We start from the raw sequence: 26,141 nt of genomic DNA, 5'->3' as shown, positions 1-26,141 counted from the left end.
TCACTTCAGATATCCGCCTGCGATCGAGCAGCCGCTGTATGCACAAAATACCTACCGAATCGTTCGTTCGCTGCTGCACTGTAGACGTGGTGTGGAACCGGCTCTTGAGACATGCGAACACAGTCTAACCACTATACATTTCTCTAGCACAACTTTTGTCTAAACCAGTCCAAGTGCAGCAAGTGCCCACGCACAGCGCGCAGGTAGTACGCATACGCGACCGCACCACCAACGACAGCGGCATAACTGACGAGCGCCGTCCACTTGAAGTGTGCCGGGGTGGCAGCCGCCAAAGTAACCACATACTTTGCCAAATTGAACAGGTTCTGGAGGGCAATCTGGAGCGCCGCGAGCCTGTTCCTCCTCGGATGGTGTTCAGTGGCCAGCTGGAGGACTTTGAGCTGGCACAGGTCGAAGCTCCACAGTCCAATACGGCTGAGGGCGATGCCGCCAAAGAGCAGCGTGCTGTTCCACGCGGGGCCATGCTCGCCATACTGGCCTGTTCCGTAGAAGAAGGATACCAACGAAGGGAGGAGACAGGCGGCTTCGAACCAGATGGACCAGGCTCCAGCACGTTCAAGACCCATATGTGATTCGAGGAGGGGCATGACTGCTGTGCCGAGGAGGCCCGTGAGGACGCACACACCCTGGGGGTCAGCTTTACCTCGCAAGAAAGGAACAGCTCACTCTCATGACCGCGACAAACCCATCGTCCCACCCGCGAGCGGCCTTGACATAGGCGATGAAGGTGCCGTCGTACGAGAGCGTGGTGAGGTAGATGGTGGCAATGGCGACTGACGAGCCAAAGATCGGCAGACGAACAAACTCTGCCCAGTCGTCACGTTCATGGCTGAGCCAATCGCCCCACGTCTCGTTGCGGCGCTGCTGATCTTGGGTATCTGCTTGCGCCGTGGTCTGCACGGCCAGCGACCGGAAGTGCGAGTATACGACTCCGACCCAGAGATACTCTGACGCTAATGTCAAGAGGGACAGCGAGAGGAGAATGGCGGTGGCAGTAGTGTAACCCCAAACGGTGGTAAAGAAGGATACGACGAGCTGAGGGTTAGAAAACTCGGCAAGCACCGCAACCCACGGGAGCACATAACTTGGCGGTCAAGTCGATACGCCGAATAGACGTGTTGAGGCGCGTGAGGAGGGCCGAGTCGCCGGCCGCGATCGTCGCCACCCTGTTATCAGTACTGCTCCATTCAACATGTTTAGAGCCATACACACCAGTCACGCTCAACGGCCACGGTGAGGCCTGTGTTCGCGAGGCCAAGACAGCTCGAGCACACAATCGTCAACAGGAGAATGGTCCACACGGCGACCACCGTGGTGGCATCCGCGCGACCATGGAAAGCGTCACTCGCGGCCTCGCGCAGGGGACCGAAAAGGACTATCGTCAGCTTCACTTCGGGAATCGCTAAGCTTACAGAGGAAGAGGCCATAATTGAGAGCTTGGAGTGTCTGGCGTTAGACCATGGCGCCATAACGCTATCTCACCTTCTGAGCACCAACGGCACCGCGCACAAACTCGAGCCTGGGCATTCGGTCCACCAGTCCGCCGATATAGCTCGACAAGATCAATCCCGCACACGTCGTGCAGAAACCGACCAGTGATGCGGGGACCAGAGTGTCGCGGTACACCTCGATGAGGAAGAGGAAGGCGGCAAAGTTGTAGGACCCGTCACCGAACGTACTGTCCGTCAGTATAGGTGAATGCAGGTCCCCGTTGGTCCCTCCCACCTACCTCGATACATGTTGCAAGAGGAGACAGGTGATGGCCCACTTGCCCACTTTGGTTGTCTGTGGGTCGTCGTCCTCACTGCCTTCCCTCGCTGCCAACGACCAGTCGGCCCGCGCGTCGTCCTGCAGAAGTGGGACGCGGTCGGCGTGCGTAATGGAGTCGCGGGAGGAGCTGGCGTGACTGGGTACCCGGCTGAGTTCTGGCGAGGGTGTACCCAGTCTGAACATGGTCGTGCAGTTGTCTCCGTGACAGTGGTACAGTTGATGATAGAAACAGCGCCAAATATTGTTGTGCGACATTGCGGAGATATTGGGGTGGAGGTCGGAGGAGGATCCGTGGAGCCGATGGAGGCGGAGTGGACGGCGGCGCCCCTGTCCATCCACGCAAGTGCGTCCTGACGACGCGACGACTGTTCGTCTGTGCGGCGTGGCCAAGAAGGGCATGATGGGTTGCAGTTGGGCAGATGGTCATGTTAGACAGCATGAGCCAGCATGGACTGGGCGTGGGCGCCCAAGTTATACACAGTGGGTTACATTCGTCTACGGGCGTCTCTTCGTTTTATTCTAAGGCCTATCTGGTTTGTTTCTACGTGACTTTACACCTTCTTGTCCCAGCCATACTGCTCGACAAATGCAGCGAGACATACCTCCATCGCAAACCTCTTGACTGCCTTCTTCTTGATACCACCGCGCTTCATATCCTCGTCACTCGGCTCGGCAGGGACATCGTCAAGGAGTGGCGCCCACTCGCGGATCCTCTCCATCGCCTCACGGGGAGTCACCCACTCGCGCTTGCGGTCTTTAGCCTCATCCCTGCGACCATCGTTAGCAACAGAACACCGATGTTGAACTAGTGTCGCCAGCGTGTGACCCTTGCTCGCACGTACCACTCGTCGAGGAGCTCGCTCTCCTCCAGAAGCAAAATGGCATGGGCGTGCCACACCTCCTGCCGCTTGTTCTTGGGCACATGCTGGAGAGTGTGCTTTACGAGGAGGGGCGAAATGGCTCCAGCCGCAAGGATCGCGGGTACACCAGCTGGGCGAGAGTAAGCCAACTGTGCGTACGGTAACCGGTAACGAGCAGCAACGGCAATTGTCATGGCCGGGGACAGCCGCCACCGGGCAGAAAGTTCGCCAATGGGTCGCAAGAGTTTGGTGTACCAGCGCCATCAACAGCCTGCGTCTGCCGATCTGCCGGATGGTACGACTGGAAAACGCCACCATTCGCATCAGATTAGGAGACGCGCATCACTGGCCGCGTACACAGTCCCCTTCCGTGTCTTGGGAGCGGACTGTTGCGGCCGGTGTGTGCGTTCTTCTCATGTCGCAGCATTCCTTTCGGGCATACACACGCACCTTCCTCATTGGCCTCGCGTGCGGCAGCCTGGCCGGACGTCTCGCCCTTCTCGACGCCGCCCTTGGGCACTGATGGCGCGAGAGTTGGCACGCCGCCGCCGTGTCGGTTGGAGGTGTCAGCAGGAGGGGTTTACACGGCGAAGAATGTCGCCAAGAGCCATATCGGGTTTCGGTTTCGGGAGGATGGGGAGGACAGAATGAGCACGTTGGCGCGCAGGCAGAAAGGGAGGGGGTGGAGGAATGTGTCAGAGCGAGAGAATGGGTGGCCAATGTCAGTGACCCAGTAACCGGGATGAGGTGCGAATTTCACGCACAGATCCAGAGGTTGGGATGCTTCCTGGAGGAAATTACCAAGATTCTGTGGGTGGCTTCACAAAAGACGACTGCGAGGGCGACGTCACGGGGGTGCATGATTGTTGAAAGGTGGTTGAAGGAGTGGTTGGTGTGGTGGTTGATGGGACGCGCGAATACTGTGCGCACCAGCAAGTCACTTTGCACAGACGTCATTGCTATTAGCGGGATCAAAGTGTAATTGACCACGGTGGCTGGAATTACCCTTTTGGCCTGCGCCAGTCCTAATGACGACGCGGCCAGCTGGGCCCCCGGTTACGACGACTGCCGCCTGCCCGGTTCGGCTCGCTCGTTCACACCACCTGTGCTCGGCTTGCTCTCCCCGTGGCCCCCGCTCTGACCCCGCCCCCGTTGTTGCCAAGGACGATCCCATCGACCACCACTCTCTCTTTGTCTCTCTTTGTCCATCTCCCGTCTCCCCCTCCCCCCGTCTCCGTCTCACCACTCCCCCCCCTCTTCCCAGGCCATCAAGTGGCCCCTTCGCCGCGACCTCATCGCGCTGCGTCGACCACCACCGGCACACAATGATCGACCAACTCCTGGGCCGACCGTCGCCAACGGTGCGGACGTCCGAGACGTATCTCGTATTGTTCTTCTGGATCTGGAGGCTCTACAAGGGAAGCGCAGTGCGAGTCCAATCAGGCCGCCGGCACAACGTGCAGCGCTACAACCTCGCCGCCGTCACCCGCAACCAGGCATGGTGGCGTCGCGTGTGGAGCTTTCTCGTCGCGCGAGACTCTGGCAAGTCTTGGATGACGAGCATCAATCACAGATTGAGTGAGTGGCAACCGACACAGCACGTGCAATGACAGCTGACGCGTGCCCTCTTTCTGCAGAACACTTTACGCCCTATCAGCTCGTCGTCGGCACATTCACCTTGATGTATGCGTTTCGTCACCTCGATGACCTGTTAGGCGTAGCTGGTGCGTTTTTGCCGCCCCCTCTTTTTTTTCGTCGCTGACCTGGGTTAGCTCCCGATCCTATGGCTGGAATGGTACGCACTCCTACTTAGACGCATATTCTGACCATCAGTATTCACGTTCCTTCTACCGCGCCACATGGATCAACACGGCTCTCGACGCTGGCTTTGCGAGTGCCATGGCTGTCCGACCCAAATGGGCAAAGGACATTATGTCACTCGTGTTCGCGGCCTACTATCTCATCTTTGCCGAGCAGGGAGACGAAGTCGTGCGTACACTATCCGTCAAACGTGCTCAGGAACAACATTGCTTATCCGACCCCAGTTACGCCGTTGGCGCGCCCTCTGCAGTGTCGAGATGCTGCGAACGACATGGGAGAAGACTAACAATCCCTATGTGAGCTGGCCCCTACTCATGGTGATCGTGCTATCGAGCTGACGCAATACCCAGATCCGATTTTTGACCCGACCGGGACGTGCGAGTCTTCAAGTTGTGAGGAACGTGTCCATCGCACGACCCTCCACCTCGTCACGCGCCAAGCTCCCGCCTGTGGCGGGACTGCTCCTGTTCAATGGCTCCGAAGCCGAACTCGCAAAGGCCACCGAGCTCATTGTCGATTTCCCGGGTGGCGGCTTTGTGGCCATGGGTCCCGAGTGCCACGAGGAGCGTCTTCGTATCTGGGCCAAACGCACCGGCAAGCCGGTCCTCTCCATCAATTACGGCAAGGCGCCGGAATATCCATACCCGTGGGCCATTGAAGAAGGCATCGACGCATATCGCACGATTACCGATTCCAAGGGCGACGTCCTCGGTATCAAGAGCGGCAAGCTGCGTGTGGTTCTCACCGGCGATTCGGCCGGTGGCAACATTTGCACCACCATCATGAACCGCATCCTGGAACACCACAAACACATTGACCGACCTGTAGCCATGATCCTCGCATACCCTGCACTCGACTTCAACTACACCTCGTGGATGACGCCAGCCAACCTCAAGGTGCTCAAGACTGAGCAGTCCGAGACGCACATTCCTGGTCTGGCGCTCGGCAAGGACCACTTGGCCCACAAGTCGCCACTCAGTGTCGTCGATGACGTTGGCAAGCGTCCACGTCGACCTCCCGCAAAATCGCGCAAGAGCTGGGCGGACTCGATTACTGGCAAGTTTGGTATCACCATGACCCCGACGAACGGCCGCAACCGTCCCTCCAGGGCCAGGAGCACTCCCGGAAGCCCGGTCATGCACACTCATGGACTCCCCCGCTCCATGTCCAAGCGCGGCTCAGGATGGTTCGCCTCGCATGGCGAGATGACTGATTCGTCGGCAGGTGGCATGAGCGACTCGGAAGACTCGGAGACGGACGACGAGCAACACCATGGCAACGACCGCCGCAGCGAGGCTGAAAAGTCTCTTGCTGAGCGTGTCAAGACTCCTGGTGTGCATGCCGACGAGCGGTTCACCGAGGGGATCCTTGCCCAGTCGCCCGTCGCCATTGTCAACGAGGAGGAGGCCGTGCCGGTCAAGGTACCCATGCCTGTGGCAAAAGCCCGCAAGGCACCTATCGGCTCGCGTCTCACCATGACCAGTCGTGTGGGCTATTTCCAGGACCGTATCATTACCCCGTCAATGATGCGCGCCATGGCCATTCTCTACATTGGTCCCCAGGCTTGCCCCGACTTTGAGACCGACTACTACATCTCCCCCATTCTTTCCCCCAGCAAGAACCTCGCCTATTTCCCTCCCGTCTACCTCATCTCCGGCGAGCGCGATCCGTTCGTCGATGACACTGTCCTGTTTGCCGGTCGCCTCCGTGAAGCCAAGCGTACACGTCGGTCCGAGGCGGAGAGCAAGTCTACCAAGTCTGGAGCACCTGCGCCTCCCAACCGGCCTTCCAAGTTTGGCGAGAACCTGCGTCTCACCACGGGTGCCCCGGCGGCTCCCGCTGCCGCCACTGACGGCAAGGCCACAATCCCGGACCACATCGTACGGGAAACCGACGATGACTGGGTGCAGATGCGCATCATTGAGGGCTGGGGCCACGGCTTCATGCAGATGACTACTCTGATGCGCGAGGTCGAGTCGGTTCTCATTGAGATGGCCGACTGGATCGACGAGTCGTTTGAACGCGACACGTTGCTCCAAAAGGAGGACGAGGACATCAAGGCCGTCCACGCCGCCGCCCGCGCTGCATTCACTCCCGAGGGCCCTGTTCAAATCACGGTGCAGGACCCGATGCCTTCGCCCTTGCGATCGCGCCACGTCAAGCCTGCGCGCGAATACAAGCAAAACCCGACCGGCAAGGCCCTGGGTGGTGCTGATCTCGGCGGCATGAGCGGTCTCGACGACGACAACGACGGCATGATTTCGTTCACCCCCAAGAGCAAGCGACGCACCCCTCCCTCGTCGCAGTTCATCCCTGTCCCTCGCCGCTCGTCACGCGACTCCCTCACGCGCAACAACTCTGTGCCCCGCTTCGACGACGACTCGGGATCCTCGGGCGAGACCATGTCCGTGTCCACGCCGACCGATGCCTTCTCCCTCCTCCCCGTGGCCCCGCCCCGGGGCGGCGGCACGTTTGCCTTTTTTGGCTCGCGCCCCGTCATCGCTGGCCCCAAGCCGACGGTCAAGTCGGCCGCCACAGCCTTGTACGGTCCGCAGGGGCGCAAAGTCCCCGACTCGAGTGGCATGTCTGGCAAGGCGCCCAACCCCCTCGTCGCGGCTGCCGTTGCGAGCGCGGCGCGCGCCGCCTCCCCCGCACTTGCTGCAGCGGGCCTCGTGCCCCAAAGCGTCCAGAATGTTTCCCAGGCCGAACTCATGCGCCGTAGGCGGCAGGAAATGGTCGCTGGTATGGGAGAGACTCACTCGGTACAGGGCAGTGACCGCGAGTAAAAGGCGAGGGAGGGGGTAGGAAGAAGACCTGCGGAGACGATGGATGTAGGGTGAACAGAGGAAGGAAAAGAGGACGGTGCCAAGAACCGTCATCTCATCAGTTGTCACGCAATGTTATGCATGTGTAATGTCCAAAGCCCTCCAGCCAATGCTGCCAAGCGACGGTACGCGACGGTGCCACAGCTTACGAGGCGGAGCATCATTAAGTGGCCGACATTCTCCAATATGGGCTCGAGCCAAACGTCCGCCCCGCCGGCCCTTTCACCGTCTGCTTGCGGGACGCAGCGGCAACCGACGGATGTTCGGCCCGGTTGCCGCTCACCCACCCTGTGCGCTATACACCGACAATGCCCCGCTACCCACCTGTGGACCCCAGCCTAGCCCAGCTGGAGCAATGCGCAATGCTTTGCTTCTCCTCACTGTCTTTGACCTCACGCTTTACTGAACTTGCTCAACCCCGCTTTCCAGATACACACAAACAAACATGTCTGCCCCAATCTTTGACGCCGAGCTCGAGGTCGCGTGCCAGTGTACCCTTGGCGAGGGTGAGTGAAGCGCAGGAGTGGAGGCGGGGAGCGGAGCGTGGGGAAAGGCGGCAATGGTCAGTGGGCTGGGGCTGACCTGGACAGGTATCATGTGGGACGACAAGACGGAGCTGCTCCACTGGGTTGACATTGACGAGGCCAAGGTGCACTCGTGAGTACGCTGTGTGTGCGCGCGTGGGCGTCCGCATGCTGCTGGCCGTGTCCTTTGGCTACTGGCTGCTGCCTACTGGCTGCGCGGGCGTGGCGCCGGGTGGTCTTCAAGAACTTTGAATCGCCAGCGCTATCCCCGCGCATCGGACATGACCACGCTTCACGCTCTGTTGGCAAAGCACATCTGACACTGACAAACAGCTACGACCCCGTGTCCAAGGCCCACAGCGTGGCAGTCTACCCCGAGACCGGGTTCGTGAGCGCCATTGCCCCGCGTGTCGATGGTCCAGGCGTGAGTATCGTCACCATTCCGGTTCGACCTCAGCTTCCCTTATCCCAATCAAACACACCAGCTGACAGTATCCACCCAGCTCGTGGCGGGCTTTGAGTTCTCGGTGGCCCTCATCAACCCTCCCGCGCCGACCGCGGCGGCGTCCAGCACCCCCATCACCGACAAGGCGACGGCCACCGTCGCCGCCCCGCTCACGCAGGAGTATGTCGCGTCCAGCATGGTCCGCTTCAACGACGGCGCGTGCGACCCTGCCGGCCGCTTTGTCATCGGATCCATGACCCGGCCCGAGAAGGGTGACGGCATCCTCCGTGGCGAGTTGTTCAGCATCGACCCCAAGACCGGTGCGAGCACGAAGCTCCTCGAGTCCGTGGGCTGCAGCAACGGTATCGACTGGAGCCTAGACGGCAAGACCATGTGTGAGTGTATGGCGCGGGCGCGCCGAGAAAACAGTCGCGGGACAGTGCTAGCTATTGCCGTGCGCACGTCTTCACGCCCCCCCCCCCCCCCCCCCCCCCCCCCCCCCCCCCGACTCCTCCTTCGAACCCTCTACTAACGGTATGGAACAGACTATGTCGACTCGAACGAGCCCCGCGTCAGCACGTTCGACTATGACGTCGCGACGGGCGCCATTTCCAACCGCCAGACGCTCGTGTCTCCTCCTGCAGACATTGACGGGCGCGCGACCGTGGGCGCGTTTGACGGCCTCGTCGTCGATGGCGCGGGCAACATCTGGGTGGCGCGCTGGGCCGACCAGCGGATCGTCGGATACACGCCGCGCGGCGAGGTGATTGCCCACATCCGTGTGCCCGGCGTCAAGTCGCCCACGATCCCGTGCTTTGGCGGCAAGGACCTGAGTACAATGTACATTGCGACTGCGAGCGCCAACCTCGCTGGCGCGGGCGACATCCAGGCCCAGTTCCCCCAGTCGGGCGATGTGTTCAAGATTGAGTGTGGACCGGGTAGCCCGCTGGGCAAGGTGCTGGGCGATCAGTGGAAGGGCCGCGTGCGTCACCGTTTCGCTGCTTAGTAGTAGGGGGTTGGTTAGATTTAGGAGATAGAGGCGGCCGGACCATGTAGGGAAGGGGTAGATAGAACACCAAATACAGCAACACGACACCACAACGGAAATGAAGACTATGCTAAGGAGAGAATGCGTCTCGCGGCTAGGGCCACACAGGCGCTGCTGGAGGGAAAGAGAAATGGGTGCTCTGCGGACTGACGCGTCGAGTCGAGGGGAGGCCAGTCTCACAGACACAGGTCCGCTCGCTCACACCCACTGCGACTTCTCCCACTGCGGGTCCTGCAGGAAGGCGCACAGCACCTTGCTCCCGGTCTGCAGCAGCGGGTGGCCGGCGACAATCTCGAGGAAGCGCTGCAGACCTTCGCGCCTCTGCTCAATGACGTCGTCCGTGAACCGGTTCGTGAACACCTGCGTGGGGTCAGATTGGGTCCTGCTGTCTTCCATCTAACGCACCTTGCCTGGGAGAGGAGGAATGTTGACACGGGTGCTCTCACGCTCGAGGACGTCGCGGAACGCCTCAAAGTCCGAGTATCGCCTGCGGACAATCGAGTGCTGGATCTTGAATGCGGGGATGTTGGTCTGCGCGGGTTAGCCAATGGTCCACGGGCGTTAGCAACCCACCATGCAGACAATCTCATAGTCGGTATACATCTTGCGTCCAACGCCTATCGGAGATCAGCGACAACGTCACAAGACCGACAGGCCCGAGCAAGGGCGATACGCACCGTGGGTGAGGGGATTCCGCACCTCAATCTCGAGGAACGACTCTGGGACAGCGTACATCTCCTCAAACTGGCGTCAGCTTCTCCTGTGAGTACCAGCTCACAGTCTGTGGACGCCCAGCGAGACGGGCCATGTCCGAAAAGGTGAGGCTCTCGGACCGGGCAAACGGCGAATGCGTCGCGTCCACTGTAAATGTCAGCGACTATGGTCCTTGAGCATCCAACGAGGCGCAGGCGCGCAGGCGGGGTGGGGATGCATAGCTGCACGCCAGCTGCATGGGAAAAGTTAGGAGGAAACATACCCGACGGTGTGGGCTGCACAACTGCGGAGGTGTCAGCGGCGGTGCTCTGTGCGGAGGTTCGGAGGTGCGGAGGTGCGGAGGTGGGCGGCGGGCGTGGCCGGTGTACCACGTATGGGAAGGGGGGGGCAGGAGTGTGAGTACGCACGGCCACCTTGTGAGTACGAGTCCATTTGGGGCTGCAAGAGAGAGGAGGGAGGAAGGGATGTGAGTGGCGAGTGGGTGTGACTGGTGGTGGTTGATGGTCGGATGGTCGAGGGCGATGGCGAGGAAGGTGGCCACACGATGGCTTCCAAGATGGCAAGCAGCCGGGGCGGTGGCTTGCACGCGCTGGCCCCAGGCCTTTGTTTCCGCCCTCTCTCCCCTTGGCCCAGGCTTGGCCTCGTTCCCATTAGGAATATTTATTAGTAACAAGTCCTAATACGTTATTTGGTTCCCGGAAAGCCCAAACGAACCCGCTGGCCCGTGGCGGATAAACAGTAGGCTAAATGACGAGAAACACATAGACATCGCCAAAGAAGAAGTAACGGTGGTCTATGCGTGTCGTGCTATGCGTTTCCCGAAATGAGCTTCATTCATTCACATCACATTCTGGCTTCTATGCTGCCCTTTCCCACACACGCTCGCCATCGAGCCACGTCTCCGTGACACCCGCCTGAGCCTCGCGAAGCGTGTCGACGCCGTCCCGGAAGGGGTCGACGGCAAGCACACAAAAGTCGGCCTGTTTGCCCGGCGCGAGCGAGCCATACATGCCTTCCTTGTCCATGGACACCGCAGTGCCCATGGTGTAGTACCGGACGCTCTCCTCGAGCGGGATGCAGAAGCGCTCGAGGTTGAAATGCGCAAACGCCTCGGGCTCGTTGAGCGTGGGTTCAATGATCGACTTGCGCGTGGCCGCCGAGTAGACGTTGGGCAGCGCGTGGTGCGGCGCGACGGGCGCGTCGGTGCCAAACGAGACGTTGGCACCTGCGTCGCGGAACTCGGAGAGCGGGAACGCCCGCGCGCTGCGCTCGGCGTCGACCTGGGCGTGCCAGTTGCGCGCGTACACCGGGTCGGCGTGCAGCGGCTGCAGGCTGGCGGTGATGCCCGTTGCGGCCATGCGGCGCACCGTGTCGTGGGTACACACCTCGAGGTGCTCGATACGGTTGCGGCGGTGGCGCGGGCCGTTGGCGGCGACAATGGCGTCAAAGGCATCCAGCGCCTGCTCGCTCGCTGCGTCGCCCAGGGCATGGCACGCAATCTGCAGACCGAGGCTGTCCGCGAGCGTCAGCACCTTGGTGAGCTCGTCCTTGCCCCAGATGGGCTCCGGCGTCGCACCGTTCGGATACGGCTCCTTCATGTATGCAGTACACGAGTCGACGACGCCGTCAGAGATGATCTTGATGCCGACGAGGTTGAGGAACGGCGCCTTGTCCGCGAGGCGCTCCTTGTGCCGCGCGGCCGTGTGCACCCTCTGCGCGCGGTCCTCGTCCGTACCCTTTGGCGTAATGAGCCAGTGCATGTTGAGGCGAAGTGGCAGGCGCCCGCCACGCTTGTCGTACACGTCCTCGAGCGCAGCCAGTGAGTCTTCGGACATGGCCATGTCGACTGCGCCAGTGACACCAGTGGACGTGAACGCGTCCAGCGCCGTCTCGACCATGTCGACCGCCTGGGCCAGTGTCGTGTGGTCGGCAATGTACGGCCAGACAAAGTCGTGGAACGCCGTCTCGAGGAGCACGCCCGTGGGCTCGCCGTGCGCATCACGCTCAATCTCGCCGCCCTTGGGGTCGGGTGTGTCGCGGGTGATACCGAGCACCTCGAGGCCCTTGGAGTTGGCCCAGCACGAGTGCAGGTCCATCGAGTCAATGAAGACGGGGACGTCGGTGGTGATGGCGTCGAGGAGCTTGCGGTGCGGGTGCTCACCGAGCGCATCCCACATGAACGAGGCGCCAAGGTAGTACTTGGCCCCCGGCTGCTCCTTGATGCGCTGCCTGAATGCCGCCTGCACCTCGGCGACGCTCAGCCGCAGGCAGTTGACGCGCCCCAGCGCGTTGCCCAGCTGAAGCAGGTGGATGTGGCCATCCAGCAGACCAGGGAGGATGACCTGTCCTCCCATGTCGCGGTCCTCGCGCTTCACGTCGCCCACCTGCAAGTCAGAACGCGTTATCAGTTTTGGGATGGATGCCAACTTACTTTCTTGATGGCGTCATAGGCACCGTCCTCGTCGCCGACGTAGACCACCTTGTCGCCACTCGTCACGAGCGTAGAATACAGCTTGTCATCGCCGGGCGTGCTTGTGAACACCCGGGCGTTGCGGAACACCTTGACTGGAGAGGACATAGTGAGGTGGGCAGAGAGGATGGGAGAGGGCGGTTTAATGAACCTGGGTCTAACGGCTCTGATCATATCCTACGGCAGATGGTGAATGCCCACCAACTTTCAGGCAATTCAGCGGACCAGCGGGTAAACAACTGATAGCGTCTGAACCACACTTGCTGCATGCATTGCTGTCAATGAGTACCAGAGTCCGCTACGGCCGCGGGTGGTTCCAAGGTATGCGGCGGGTACCGAGAAGGCCGAAGAAGGGCAGCGATCAGCAAGATATTCTGTGGGTCCGTCGCAGCTGTCCCGCTGGCCATTTGTCTCGTCCGGGATTCCAAACGTCATAATCCGATGGTGGAGGCCGATGTTTCTTCGTCCACTCTTCTAATCTTGCGCTAGTGACGGTCTCCCCCACGGGCCCTCTCGCTGCCCATAAGCACCTCGCCATGGCCTCGTCTTTGGTCTCAGGTAGGTGAGCTGTTATGTGTTCTCACCCTCATCGCGCCCCCCTCGAACGCGACGCTCGAGGCACACGTCGGGACAGTCATCACCCTCTCGCCGCGGCCGACGCCCTGCAACTCATAACTGCCCCGTTTCGTCCTTGTCTTCTTGTGACAGCACACCTTGCTGTGGGACACCTTGTGCGAGGGTGAACAAGAACCTCTGTACTCTGACAGGTGAGACGTGGTGTGCCGAGCTTAGGAATGCTGCGCGCCACTGACGGTGTCCCCGAGATCCAGCAGGCCCAGACAAACAAGGCCATAACGTGAACGCGCGTACCTGCAATACAGCTCTGTCCTCCCTTTCAACGACACGCGCCGGCGATGGCAATGCGTTCGTCGAGCTGTACAAGTGCATATGCCCGCCTCAAAGCTCCGCATCTGTCCAAGCGCGTCGCCAGGGCATCCGGACTCCCGATCCACCCTGCACCAGAACAGGTGGCGCCGAGGAGGTTCGGCGCGACCCATTGTGGGAGCGCGTCGCTGCGTTCCCGTAGAGCCCCAGCGTCGGGGCCCGGGACATGCATGATGCAGCCCCTGCGGTGCATCCCAGCACCCCAGTTGTGCGTTCACATGTCGCCTCTTGGCGCCGGTCCTTGCGCGCGCACTGGCACTACTGTGCGGCCCGGCCTGGTCGAAGAGACGACACGCCACGCTCCGTGCTGAAACATACGGACGAGGCGCCACACCACCTGGCCGGCGGCCCGCGTTGACCTGAACGTGTCTCTACTGACGACACGGAGCGAGACAGCAATGGCGCACTGCCAAAGTCGAGGCCACCCGACGAAAGCATACATATATACACGGCGGGCAACTGTCATCACTATCTCTTTCTCCAGTCCCCAGGCGGTCCTTTGTTCTCTTGTTACTCACACACTCGTTATTTCTCCCCACCTTCGTTTTACTGCTACCATGAAGCTCGCCGCCGCTCTCCTCCTTGCCGTCCCCGCCATCGCTGGTCGATGCGGAACCCAGGCTGCCCACTCCGCCCACGCTAGCTACGTGGCTCAGTCTGTCCAGTCTGCCCAGGCTGCCCAGTCTGCCACCTCGGCCGCTGTCGAGGTCCCTGCTGCCTCGTCGGCCGCTGTCGAGTCTGTCGTCTCGGCCGACTCGACTGTCGTCGCCGTCCCCGTGACCGTCGCCGCTTCGAGCGCCGCCGAGGTCACCGAGTCTGCCGCTGCCACCGACTCCGCTGTTGACCCCGTCGTCGAGTCGGCTTCGGCCACTGCCGAGGCCGCTGCCACCTCGTCTGTCGCCGCCTACAACAACTGGGCCTCTGCTCAGGCCTCGTCGTCGTCCTCGGCCGCCCAGGCTCAGGCCACCTCTGTCTCGACCACCCAGGCCGCCGAGGCCACCTCCGAGGCCACCACCCAGGCTCAGGCCCAGGTCAGCTCCGAGTCGACTGCCCAGGCGTCCACGACCGCCTCGTCGGCCGCCGCGGCCTCCACCTCGTCCATCTGGGACTACCTTAGCACCGTGTCGTACTCGGGCACCTCGACCTTTTACGGCGGCAACCTGAACGGCGGCGCGTGCTCGTTCACCACCCTCTCGACCCTCCCCTCGGGTATCTACGGCACTGCCTACTCTGGTGCCGTCTGGGACAACGCCGCCGAGTGTGGCGCCTGTATCGAGGTCACCGGCCCCACCGGTGCCACCATCAAGGCCATGGTCGTCGACGAGTGCCCCGAGTGCGAGCAGGGCCACCTTGACCTGTTCCCCGACGCGTTCACCGCTGTCGGCGGCACCGACGGCACCGTGACCACCTCGTACCGCTTCGTCGAGTGTGGCCTCACCTCGCCCATCACCCTGCACAACAAGGAGGGAACGTCGCAGTACTGGTTCGCCATGCAGGTCGTCAACGCCAACGAGCCCGTCTCGACCCTCGAGGTGTCCGTCGACGGCGGCAGCACCTGGACCGCCGCCACCCGCACCACTTACAACTACTTTGAGTACTCGGCCGGCTTTGGCTCTGCCTCGATGGACATTCGCGTCACCTCCATCACTGGCGCTACCATCACCTACGAGGGTGCCACCCCGGACGCCGAGGCCCAGTTCACTGCCTCGTCCAACTTCTAAGAAGGTTGCCGAAAACACAGTGCCACACCCACACCGTCCCCCCTACTAGTTGCTACGTTTGTTTAGTAGCTAGTCCCTCTCAGTCTGTTGTCCCTGCGGGACCGTATGCATTTGCCCGGCCGTGCCGGCAGTGCATGATTGAGCCAACAAGAGCAGCAAGGAAGAGCAGAGCTGTCAGCTGTATGACTGACTGATGTGTTTTTTTGGCACATCTGTCGCTTCTGTCGTGTTTCGAGGCCCAAACCATCCCTTGTCGCATCCATCGAGGCACGGGGCTGGCGCGACGATGGCACGCAGGGGTTTGCTGCTGTGGGTGTGTGTTCCAGGCTCTGTTCCAGGCGCGCCGGCGCGTGGCAGGGTGTTTCGCCCTGATTCAAAGGCATTAGATCATTAGAACTGCAGTGGCGTCGAAAGTCTAAATGAGCCTAATGGTTGAAACTGTAATGGAGGAGGGCTGCCTGTACAGTGGGTTTCAGGGGTTTGCTCGTGTCTCCATACGCGCGCGGGGAGCGGGGAGCACCGGGAAGTGGTGGACAGTGCGTACAGTGCGCGCACGCACCCAGTGAGCAAAGTACTGCCAGTAACAGCGGTCGTTCTCGTCGTCGTCGAGCAAACGACGCTCCGTTCTATTCACACACATCTACCACAAGCTATCACCCAATAATACACACACGCACACGCACAGCACACAACACATACCTCCGCGTGCGCTCCGACGTCGTCGCCCCCACCCCCCACCCACCCCCGTAACCCTATTCTCCTCGCAGATCTCGCACGCCGTCGTCGTCCTTGCTCTTCTCTTTCTTCTTCTCCCAGGACACACAATGGTACATACCCCATCACCATCCAAGCGCTCGCAGAACAGTGTCTCACCCTCCTTCCAGTCGGGAAAGAACGAAAATGCAGTCCCAACAAACCTCATCACATACAAGGGTCCGTTCCTCCCATGAGACGTTTGCCTGCTGGTCGCCGCCGCTGACATTCGTTTCGCAGGACGCCGCATCCCAGCGCGCATAGACCCAGATGCAGTGAGCATCGCTGTACCGGCGACGAGGGGCGCATGTGGCCGTGGCCGCAGCACAGATGGAGTGCGGGACAGATCAACTTGTCCCGCACCTCCCGGCAGAGCCCCGCCGCCGCCGTGGCCATTACCACCGTCGCGTTTTGCTGACCCTCTACAGAGCATTCTCCGCGTCGTGGAGATCATGGCCAAGAGCTTTGGCGCGCCAGAACACCACATTACGCTGGCTCTGCGCGACGAGAATGACAACCTCGTAACACAGACGAACATTGGTGCCAAAGTGTCGTCCAAGGAGACGCTCAAGTGAGTGTTGGCGTTGACATCCGCACAACAAGTGTCTGACAGCCTCAGGCTCGTGGCCGCTCCCGTGACCGAGGCTCTTGCTGTTGTTGCCTCGCTGCATGCCGCCAACGACAAGCCCGGAGAGGCCGGCGACCCCATCGTGCTGCCCAACAACGCCGAGGTGCTGCCGCCGAAACTCGCCCTGTTCAACCTGCAAAAGTACATCAAAGAGGACGACTTTGCCGTCGAGTTTATGCTCAAGGGCGGCGTCAAGCTCCTCGTCGACATGCTGGAGAAGGAAGGTACCGGTGCGCTAACGGGCAACTCGCTGGCGTACGCTCTGCAGGGTATCCGCGGTGTCATGGACTATGACAATGGCTGGGGCGACCTGTCCGACGCGTTCATCGACCGCGTCATCGTCGTGCTCGCGAGCTCGAGCGCACCCAACGTCGTTCGCCCAGCCACTGTCATTGTCCGCAAGCTCATGGTGGCGTCACCCAAGGCCCACTCGTCCGGAAAGGGCAAGAGCAAGGCCCGTGAGGGCGATTCCGTCAACCAGTACGGCTTTGACCGCGTCTTTACGCGTATCGTCGACGTCGGACACATGGTCCCCGATGATCACGGCGGCTCGCCCGCAGAAGCCGTCTTCCGCCCCATTGTCAAGCGCTTGGAGGGAACCCGTGACCTCGAGCTCGTTGCCCAGAGGTAGGTGCCAGGCTCAGTGACGCAGTGCTCACCTTTCAGTCTCGCCCTCATCAACGCGGCGCTGCGCTCGGCCCAACAAGAAGGCAGCAAGCGGTACTCTGACCTCATCACGGTGATTGAGGCTCTCGGCACTCGCAAATACGTTGCGCGCCTCATCCCCTCGAGTCAAAACAACCCTGTCGAGACCCGTATCTTTGATTTCCAGACCCGCTACGCAAACGTCCTGCGCTACCACTCGCTCCGCCCGGTGAAGCCGCAAAACAACCCCACACATGAGCGGTACCTCGACGACGTCTGGCAGACGGGCCGCCTGGACTCGGAGGACGGCGGAGGCCACAGGGCGTCGCCGCGCCCCAGCATGCAGGACTACCAGTCCTCTGGCCAGAGGACGTGGGACGGCTGGCGCAGGATGGGTCTCTCGATCGACTATGTCGAGGCGTCGGACCCGCTGAATGAGACGGAGCTGTTCCGGTCAATAGGCGAGCTGGGTCTCGAGTGCCTGCACTACTACGCCGTGCACGAGGACAACTTCCACAGCGTCGTGCTGGAGCAGCTCGCCCGCCCCGCTGACAGGCGGTGCCCGATCGGCAAGGCGTCGGCAGAGTGCGTCAAGGTCCTGTACGACCACTACAAGATTTCGCAGTCTGCGCAGCGCGGCGCGTCCCATTTCCAGCCGTTCATGCTCAATTTCCCGCGCCTGCACTCGCTTGTCCTCAAGTTTTTCCTGCGCATGTGGCAAGACTCCGAGTCGCGTCTGGACGACTTTGAGCGCCTGAGCTACTTGGTCCGGAGCCAGGTCCGCCAGACCCTCGCGGACGAGCACAGCAAGACGTGGCTCGACCTCGAGCACGACTTTTTGGGCGCCGACTACCGCAACATCCGCGAGGGCCAGATGGAGATGATTGACAAGGAGGACGGCCTGCTGGAGCGTCCGGCCGTCGCGGCGCTGCGCGCCAAAGTCGGCCACGAGGCGTACGAGGTCATGGCCGAGCAGCGCGTCATCTGCATGCAGCAGGGCGGCTGGTTCAACACTGCGCATGTCCTCAAGTCGGGCATCGACGTCACGACGAGGGCCAACCCGACCCGTCCGCACCGCTTCGTCCGCTTGGTGGGTTGAGAAACAAGGGGGGGAATAATGATATCCCGTTGCTAACGGTCAGTCGCCCAACCGCCGCCAACTGGGCTGGAGCGAGTACACTGTGCGCCCAAAGGAGAAACCCGCGTTTGAGCAGCTGCGCGAGAAGAGTAGGTGCACATGCACATCAAATGTATCGCCGCTGACCTAGTCCCAGTCGACCTGGCCAACATCTCCGAGGTGCGCGTCCAGACGGGCTGCGCCGTTGGCTCGCGCTCGCCCGACACAGTCTCCAAGAACAGCTTCTCCATCATGGCCTCGCCCGAGCTGTCGCTCTTGGACCTGGACGCCATCCACGCCGCGCAGTTTGCAGAGTGGGTCGACGGCCTGCGCGTCCTCAAGCAGGAGGTTCCCATGAGTACCCAGGAGAGCGCCAATTACATGCACGTGAGTGTCGCGGGAAGGTGGGGGGGGGGGGGGGGGGGGGGGGGAGGGGGAGTGGCAGCTAAGGGGAGATCCTTTGGTAGCTGACACGTTTCAGATCCTCACTGAGCTCGCGCTCAAGGTCCGTCTCCTCGATATCACGGGCGACGGCATTGAGATTCCGCAAAAGGTCACGTTTGGAACGGCGCCCAAGAGCACCGACTTTTGGTTTGCCAGCTAGCAGAGGTCCGTTGCGCGGCGCGCGCGCCGCCTTGGGAGGCTGATAGTGGGTAGTGGCATGTACGAGTTGTATAATGTAATGCTGTTTTTTTTGTTCTTCTGGGGACAGGACTACTGCTCTTCTCACTCGGGCATAAGGTCCTCGCCATCCTCACTCTCGGGTGTCCTGCTGCCCACGCTCCGGTCCATGGCGCGCATGAGCCGCAGGTCGTCCGAGTCATACTCTGTGCTGCGGTCCGGGTCGCCGCCTCCGTCGCCGTCGCGGTCCTCTATGCTCGCGTCCAGGTCGACGACGGCGTCTTCCGCTTCCAGGCCCGGAGAGTGTTCCGACGGTGGAGGGAGGGGCGAGGCTTGGTTGTTGTGATGGTTGTCCTCTTGGCGGTGTTCGTGGTCGGACGGCGTGGGCGACTGGGGGAAGCGTCAGCGGGGAGCGTCAACGGGGGCAAGGGGAAGGAGGGGTATATGCGCGGCTTGCGATGTCAAGCGACAGCTGCGCGTAGGGGCGTCGTCGGGCGAGCGCGCGCGGTTGGGTTGCGTTGGGGGGGCTCGTACTGGACGGCTGCATGCCAAAACCAGGAAACAGCCATCATACTCCCACCCCCACAGCCGCCAGGGCCTGCCATCCTCGGTGCCTCCATCCTCCATCCTCCATCCTCCATTCACCACAGCCAACTGCACTCACCGGCGCCGCCTCCATCTCCATCTGCGTCAACCGCCTCCCAAACGGCAAGAGAAACCGGTGTCCAAAGGCATTCACCGACGCCCGCTCCTCCTCCACCGCCTCCTCCTCGTCGCTGAGATCGCCCGCGTCGAGGCCGAGCGAGATGCCCGCCGGCCGCAGGCCGCGGAGGGCGCGCAGTGCCGCGCGGTCACAGGCGCGGCGCGCGTCGCGCCGGCGGTCGCTGGCGGACGGGGCGGCGGCGGCGGCGCCAGCGCCAGCGCCAGAAGAGGGGCCCGCGATGGCCGTAGTAGTACTCGTCGTGGCACTGCTAGTGTGTCCGCGTGCGGGCGTATGTAATGCGCGTGGCGCCTCGTGCGGGGAGAGCACTGCGCCCGACACGCCGGTGGTGGTGCTGGTGGTGCTGGTTGACGCTGGGCGTACATATGGCCGTGGTCGGAGCGAGGCGTGGGCGCGCTCGCGGGCCGAGATGGGGAAATACGGATAGTACGAGTACAGCGTGTCCAGGCGGGCTGTGGGGAGTGGCGGGTAGTTTGAGCCTGGGAGCATGGTTGCGTGGTGTGTAGTGTGTGGTCAGTGATGCGGAGGGTGGTGGGTGTAGAGTTGGTTGAGAGAACGACCGTGTGGGGTGAACGGGGGAGCCGGTCGAGCGAGGGTGGGCGTGGCAATTGGGGAAAATAAAAGAAGGTTATTAAACGGCTGTCAAGGTGACAGAGGAGGTCGTGAGTCGTCGTTGTGTCGTGTGAGGTCGGTGATGAGGATGAACAAGAGGGGACTGGGTTTGTTGTTTTGGCAGCCTTCAACGGACTGAGTGGAGGTGCCGGCGGGAGCATTTAACGTCGCCCCCAAGAGCCACACAGAAACCATGTGGCACCTCTCACTGCCACTGACCACTGACCACAAACTAACGACCCATGCAGACGACACTACTATACATGCGCATTTTGGATTCTCTACATGCGCGACTGAATCACAGGGGGGCGGCCAGCGTACGCGTTCTCCAGGAGGAGGAGGAGCTTCTCGCGCTCCAGGGGCGCCGGGTTGGGGTACTGGGCGGTGGAGGCAATGTCGGCGGCCTTGGGCAGGTCCTCCTCCTTCATGCCGAGCTCCTTGAGGGAGATGACGGTGCCGAGGGTCTTCTCGAGCTGCCAGAAGGCCTGGGGCGCGTCAATGTCCGAGCCGATGGCGACGCGGATCTTCTCCATGGCGGCGTGCGCCGCGTTAAAGTTGTACGCCATGGCGTGCGGGAGGACGACGGTGTGGACCTGCGCGTGCGGGAGGCCAAACGAGCCGCCGAGGGTGTGGCACAGCTTGTGGTGGATGGCCATGCCGACGTGGCCGAGGCACACGCCCGCGGCCCACGCGCCCGACAGGGCCTGCGAGCGCGCGTCAATGTCGTTGGGGCTGTCCTTGAGCGTGAGCAGCGCCTTGTACATGTTGCTGATGCCCGAGAGGGCGACACCCTCGATGATGGGGTTGATCTGGGGCGAGTACAGGGCCTCGACACAGTGGGCAATGGCGTTGATGCCCGACGTAAACGTCAGCTGGGCGGGCAGCGACAGGGTCAGGTCGACGTCGTAGATGATGGTGGTGGGGAGGATCTTGGGGTCCGAACGGGTCGTCTTGAGGTTGTTGACAGTCTCGCCGAGAATGGGCGTTGCCTCGGAACCGGCGTACGTCGTGGGGATGGTGATGTGGGGGACACCAGTGCGGATCGTGAGGGCCTTGCCGAGACCGACAGTCGAGCCACCGCCGAGCGAGATGTAGCAGTCGGCGTTCAGACTCTTGGCCTGCTCGAGGGCCTTGAGGGTGACCTCCTCGGGGGTGTGCATGACAGCATCGAGGCAGCTGGCAACATGTCAGCTTGGGAGTCACAGCCGATAGCGGGTTCTACGAGGGACGGCGGTGACAAGTGTCTCCAGGGCTTGTCGGCAGCCGGCGGTAACGGCGCCGGGCCAAAATGTCCCCCCATGAACCACAATTCTCTACTCACACACCGGCAACGAGGTCGCCGAGGCTCGCGCTAATCTTGTTGGCGAGGTCGATCTGCCTGTCGGTGTTCTCGGTAACAATCATGACACGCTTGGCGCCGAGGCGGTTGACCTCCTCGGGGACCTTGGCGAGGGTGCCAGAGCCGAAGATGGTGCGGGGGATGTGCGCCTGGAAGGTGAAGGGAGCGACCATGGTGGAGGAGAAGCGGTGGGTGGGGGTGGGGGTGGTGGTTGGGAGGGCGGTAGCGATGGCGCGGGCGACGGGAGACGTGCGCAGGGAGGTGCGGACGATGGTGAGGCTGGTGGGTAGGGTGCGCGCGAACAGCGTGGGCAAGGGTGGAGGTGCTCGTCGGGAAAGTTGACGAGGGTAAGGAAGCGAGGAGGGTGTTTGTGGGGTTAAACTGTCAAGACAGATGAGAGGTGTGAGCAACTAAAGTTGACTGTCGTTGGGAGGAGGAGATGGAAAACGCTGCTCTTGCGTTTGGGTGGGATGTATGAGTCATATGATGGGTGGATGGGGTCGGGAGCCCCGAGCAAAGACAAGGTCAATCCGGCATGTTTGTGGCCGGGAAGCCGGAAGATGGTTCCGGTGGCCCCCTGCCCGTTTTAGTCGCCGCGCGCCAGTATATCGGATCTTCTGGGGGGCCATCACGTCAGTGGTAATACAGTAGCACAGCACTGCAGCAGCTCGTGTATTACTGGACACGTGTACTGCATAGCCATGTTCTATCAAAATGACAACGAGCTTGTTGCAGTTGGTTTTAGTTTCATTGGCCCGGCGGGTGCTCACCGTGGACTAGACCCCGCAGCCTGGACTCGAAAGTCACCGAGCCTTGACCCGGCGGCACCGTTATTTCCTTGCCCTCTGGCCCATTCCGAGGCGAGGGCCAGTCCGAGGCTGGCCGATTGCTGGGGGTCCAGGTGACGAAAGCGGACATGTTCACCGTTAAGAGAGTCCCGTGCGGGTGGTCCCGGCGCGCCGTGGCCGTGGCCGTCGCGCGTCGACGCGTGGACTCTGGGGGGTGAGTGTCGGTCTTGGTGTGTCTTGTCGGCCAAAAAACACACTATGCGGAGATAATAACCCGACAGACTGGAAAATGTCAGTCGTTGTGTGTTTCCGAAGCACGGTGCTGCACAAAAGACGTGTTGTGCTGCCGGGTGCTGGGTGATCGATCGGCCATCTCATGTTCAATCGCCATTGTGCACTGGCACATTGACCCACCTGATGTGTAGTCTACAAGGCCGCCAGCTGCGTTCGCGACCTCATATGAGCAGTCCGCGTACCTCTGCTGCCCTTGCCCATAGCCTCGCCCATGGCCAGCCCATTCTCATTGGCACCTGTGCACCGGACACCGGCCCAGCACACCACTTTTGCTCGGCACAGCATGGTATCTCCGCAGCACGCAGCAGCGACCAGCCTCCTCGCTCATCGAGTGCTCGGCACGCTGTACTGGGTGCCGCTTCTGTCTCGACCCTCATCAATGCGCAACGCAGGCTGTAATCTGTTCCTCCCAGCCAGGGGCGAGCGATGTCCACACATGGCCACAGCCATGTAACGGTCGCAGCTGCATTTATGTAGCTGTTAGGCGCGATGCGGGCCCCCTCACTCGGATCTCGCAAAGTGAGAAGTGCCCTCAGCCTTTGGCAGGCTTCAGGTGCTTTGACTCATTGGAACGCCGTCAGCCGACGGTTGGCTGGCGGCCTGCAGCCTAGCCTGGCGGCTTTCCCGCCTCTCAGCACACAACTGACCGGCGCGACCCACGTAGGCCACCTCCAGCTTTTCTCATGTCGGTGTTCGATCACGACCTGAAGCGACATGCGATCTCTAGGTCTCAGGAGAGAGACGACGCTTGCGCGCCGGGCGGGCGGTGCAGCCAGCCGCGTCAGCTCATTTGCTGCTTTGCTGCCTGGGGTGGGGAGGTTATGACGAACGCGTAATGTCGAAATTTGTGTTTTGCCACTGGCCACATCCCAGTGCACAGCTGGCTGGTTGGTCTAAACGGACAAGGATATCTGCATGGGCTACGGGGATGAAGGTTTAAGCTATGGGCATGCACACAGCGCATGCAACGAACCGACCACCAGGCGATTAAGGGCGGCATCAGAAGGGAGCATAAGACAGGCGGCGGTGAGGTGTGGGGTGGTGGGAAGAGGCTACGTCCGCCTGTGGATTTGACGTTTGCGAGACTGGGGGCTCGAGGGAGGAACACACTTGCGCGCAGCCGAGAGAGAGGGACGTCACGGTCGTGAAGCGATTTACTTCCCCTTAAGACCGTAGTAGAGACCCACGACAAGCGCAATGATACAAATGATGAGGACTGCACCGTGTCAGTCGTGGTTCTATGCCGGGCAGTGGGGGTACAATTACTCACTGCAGATGATCAGGCAGATGATCTTCTTTTTCCTGGCAGCGCGAGCCTTGTTCACCGCAGAGTCAAGCTGGGTGTTACTAGGAGAGGGTCAGTTTTACTGCCCCAATGTGTGACAACAGATAACTGGCCGGTACTCACCCGCGCTGGATGTCCGTGTTGACCTGCTGGGTCTGGTTCTCGACGTCGGCAATAGCCTCGTTCTGCTGCTCGACGAGCATGGCCATCTCGTTGAACATCTGAGCGAGCTCGGTCATGGTCTTCTCAATCTTCTGGATCTCGGCATGACGCTCCTGGACCTCGCGGTACGCGCCGCGGGCAGCACCGTAGCGGTTGGTGTTGAGGAGGGCCTGGGCGAAGACCTGCGGGTTGTCGCTGTCAATGACGTCCTTGATCTCCTCGGGGGTCGCGTCGGGCTTGACAATCTTGTACTGGCGCTCGGCACGGTCGCGGGTCTTCTTGCGGTACTCCTTCTCAACCTGCTGGTGCTCCTGGAGCAGGCCACGGAAGCGGTTGTTGGCAGTGTCGACCTGCTGCTTGAACTGCTTGTTGCCCTTGGACTGCTTGGCGAGCGACTTGATGGCGAGCTTGCACTGCTCGCGGGTGCTCTTGGCCTGGTCCGACAGCCTGTCGACGTTGGCAATGGCGTTGGGGTCGCTAGAGTTGAGGCTCTGCTGGTGGCCGTTGCGCACAGCCTGGATCTCCTGCTCAAGCTGGGCCAGGAGGTTGTTGGTGTCGGTCAGCTGCGACCAGAAGTCACCGCCGCCAACACCACCGCCAGTCTCGGTCATTGGGTAGTTGCCGCCAACGGGGCTGTAGGCCTGCGGGACCTGCGCGTACTGGTCATACTGCTGCTGGGGAGGGTACGACTGCTGCTGGGCCTGGGCATAGGGGTTGCTACCAGGTGCCGAGTGGTCACTGCGAGAGAAAGAGTCAGCCAACGAGTTGCGCAAAACATGTGGTCCGTGTGTTTCGGCGAGGCGAGGGGGGCGGTGAACCGCCGTCTCTCATCTGGCCGACAATCCACAGTCCGACACAATTGTCGTAGACACTCACCCATAGTTGATACCCTGCGAATGGTCAGCACGTATGTCCAGTCGACTGTTTGTCCCACAACTACTACTCACAGAGTTTTGGAGGCGGTCACGAGCCATGGTTGCAAGAGGTCAAAGCGGGGTGTGGATGTGGTGGAAGGGGGGATTGAAAGGGGGCTGGGGCTGGGCTCTTGCTTTAGATCCAAGAGGGGGGAGAAGAGCAAAACGCGAAGGCTGATCTATTGCGCCTGGATGCTTTGGATGGCAGTGACAGGTGTGTGCACAGGAGGAGCGAGGTGGACGACCGAAAGAGAACGCGTCTTGGGCCTGGACTGTGTAGCCAAGGAGGTTGGGGAGGGAAGATGTTGTACGGGGGCCGTTGGGTGGACGGGGACGCTGCTGTGGGGAAAAGGGGGGAGATGAGGAGGAGGAAGAAGACAAGGAGGGTGTGAGAGATGGGCGATGTATAGATGAAAGGAAAGAGCCTGGACGAGGACGACGAGGGAGAGAGGGGGATCGAGAGGACAGCGAGAGGGAGAGGGGATGCGGGTCCAGGGACAGACGGGGGGACAGCTGGGACGACCGGCGGGCGGGCGGGCGGGGGAAGACGACGACGAGCGGGCACACGTCGAGGCCCACACAGTATGTTTTTGATTCCGCCCGCCCGCGCGCCCACAACCGTGTCTCTCGTCGTCGTCTCGATTGTGTGTCTCTCCGCCCACCGCCTCGTTTTCAACCCCGCGCGCTGTTCCCTGCTGTTGCATACAACATACCCATACCCACACCCCGTTATACCCATATCTCATATCCATGGTCCTTGTTGTTGTACAAAAGACGCGGGTTGTCCATCTCTGCAAATGGCCCCATGCCAGACTGCCAGCCACCAGCGTCATGAAAAACAAGGGGGAGATTCCACACTCTGCACACACACATTTTTCGGCGCCACAGAGGGTACAGCGGGCCCCTTTTGCAGATTGCAGAGTGGCCTCTACGTGCTTGTTGCTCGTGCTCGTGGACGCATGCAGCTGCAGCACGTAGTGACCGGCTCTGTTCCACTCGTCTACTTCTCTCGCCTGTACTCACACACCAGTTGGCCAGTTGCCAACGCGGTGCCGCGTGCGTACGCCAACGGCGCGTTCTGCCCGGGTTCCTCGGACC

At 61.4% G+C, this 26,141-nt stretch overlaps 10 protein-coding genes across 10 annotated transcripts; 4 read left to right on the top strand and 6 right to left on the bottom strand.

Annotated features, from left to right (window-relative positions):
- Positions 1-5: 5 nt before the first annotated feature.
- EHS24_007019 (uncharacterized protein) lies at positions 6-1,974 on the bottom strand (the record flags this gene model as incomplete). Its single annotated transcript, XM_028622401.1, has 8 exons — positions 6-131; positions 195-647; positions 688-1,056; positions 1,094-1,187; positions 1,234-1,396; positions 1,434-1,467; positions 1,504-1,699; positions 1,751-1,974. The coding sequence occupies 8 exons, from the start codon at positions 1,972-1,974 to the stop codon at positions 6-8; spliced, it is 1,659 nt and encodes a 552-aa protein (XP_028477293.1).
- A 368-nt stretch (positions 1,975-2,342) lies between these two features.
- On the bottom strand, positions 2,343-3,512 carry EHS24_007018 (uncharacterized protein; the record flags this gene model as incomplete). Its single annotated transcript, XM_028622400.1, has 4 exons — positions 2,343-2,559; positions 2,634-2,781; positions 3,102-3,170; positions 3,476-3,512. The coding sequence occupies 4 exons, from the start codon at positions 3,510-3,512 to the stop codon at positions 2,343-2,345; spliced, it is 471 nt and encodes a 156-aa protein (XP_028477292.1).
- A 464-nt stretch (positions 3,513-3,976) lies between these two features.
- EHS24_007017 (uncharacterized protein) lies at positions 3,977-7,258 on the top strand (the record flags this gene model as incomplete). The annotated part of the gene is made up of 6 exons (XM_028622399.1): positions 3,977-4,229; positions 4,289-4,375; positions 4,424-4,446; positions 4,485-4,640; positions 4,697-4,768; positions 4,823-7,258. The coding sequence occupies 6 exons, from the start codon at positions 3,977-3,979 to the stop codon at positions 7,256-7,258; spliced, it is 3,027 nt and encodes a 1,008-aa protein (XP_028477291.1).
- A 484-nt stretch (positions 7,259-7,742) lies between these two features.
- Positions 7,743-9,296, top strand: EHS24_007016 (uncharacterized protein; the record flags this gene model as incomplete). Its single annotated transcript, XM_028622398.1, has 6 exons — positions 7,743-7,803; positions 7,888-7,954; positions 8,155-8,245; positions 8,325-8,661; positions 8,812-9,248; positions 9,291-9,296. 6 exons carry the CDS (start codon positions 7,743-7,745, stop codon positions 9,294-9,296), a joined length of 999 nt encoding a protein of 332 aa, XP_028477290.1.
- A 216-nt stretch (positions 9,297-9,512) lies between these two features.
- EHS24_007015 (uncharacterized protein) lies at positions 9,513-12,606 on the bottom strand (the record flags this gene model as incomplete). The annotated part of the gene is made up of 8 exons (XM_028622397.1): positions 9,513-9,674; positions 9,720-9,845; positions 9,888-9,931; positions 9,992-10,058; positions 10,093-10,175; positions 10,291-10,311; positions 10,909-12,412; positions 12,460-12,606. 8 exons carry the CDS (start codon positions 12,604-12,606, stop codon positions 9,513-9,515), a joined length of 2,154 nt encoding a protein of 717 aa, XP_028477289.1.
- Positions 12,607-14,000: 1,394 nt separating this feature from the next.
- EHS24_007014 (uncharacterized protein) lies at positions 14,001-15,164 on the top strand (the record flags this gene model as incomplete). The annotated part of the gene is made up of 1 exon (XM_028622396.1): positions 14,001-15,164. One exon carries the CDS (start codon positions 14,001-14,003, stop codon positions 15,162-15,164), a length of 1,164 nt encoding a protein of 387 aa, XP_028477288.1.
- Positions 15,165-15,988: 824 nt separating this feature from the next.
- On the top strand, positions 15,989-18,911 carry EHS24_007013 (uncharacterized protein; the record flags this gene model as incomplete). Its single annotated transcript, XM_028622395.1, has 8 exons — positions 15,989-16,097; positions 16,158-16,192; positions 16,346-16,488; positions 16,537-17,172; positions 17,212-18,280; positions 18,333-18,417; positions 18,465-18,694; positions 18,789-18,911. 8 exons carry the CDS (start codon positions 15,989-15,991, stop codon positions 18,909-18,911), a joined length of 2,430 nt encoding a protein of 809 aa, XP_028477287.1.
- A 122-nt stretch (positions 18,912-19,033) lies between these two features.
- Positions 19,034-20,138, bottom strand: EHS24_007012 (uncharacterized protein; the record flags this gene model as incomplete). Its single annotated transcript, XM_028622394.1, has 2 exons — positions 19,034-19,318; positions 19,593-20,138. 2 exons carry the CDS (start codon positions 20,136-20,138, stop codon positions 19,034-19,036), a joined length of 831 nt encoding a protein of 276 aa, XP_028477286.1.
- Positions 20,139-20,542: 404 nt separating this feature from the next.
- EHS24_007011 (uncharacterized protein) lies at positions 20,543-21,773 on the bottom strand (the record flags this gene model as incomplete). Its single annotated transcript, XM_028622393.1, has 2 exons — positions 20,543-21,437; positions 21,583-21,773. The coding sequence occupies 2 exons, from the start codon at positions 21,771-21,773 to the stop codon at positions 20,543-20,545; spliced, it is 1,086 nt and encodes a 361-aa protein (XP_028477285.1).
- A 2,063-nt stretch (positions 21,774-23,836) lies between these two features.
- SSO2 (syntaxin) lies at positions 23,837-25,103 on the bottom strand (the record flags this gene model as incomplete). Its single annotated transcript, XM_028622392.1, has 5 exons — positions 23,837-23,898; positions 23,953-24,029; positions 24,091-24,867; positions 25,006-25,019; positions 25,077-25,103. 5 exons carry the CDS (start codon positions 25,101-25,103, stop codon positions 23,837-23,839), a joined length of 957 nt encoding a protein of 318 aa, XP_028477284.1.
- Positions 25,104-26,141: the final 1,038 nt, after the last annotated feature.

This window comes from Apiotrichum porosum, assembly GCF_003942205.1.
Source record: "Apiotrichum porosum strain DSM 27194 chromosome Unknown scaffold_4, whole genome shotgun sequence".
NCBI classification, from domain to species: Eukaryota; Fungi; Basidiomycota; class Tremellomycetes; order Trichosporonales; family Trichosporonaceae; genus Apiotrichum; species Apiotrichum porosum.
The sequence above is the reverse complement of the archived record's forward strand: the minus strand, read 5'-3'. Positions and strand labels throughout refer to the sequence as shown.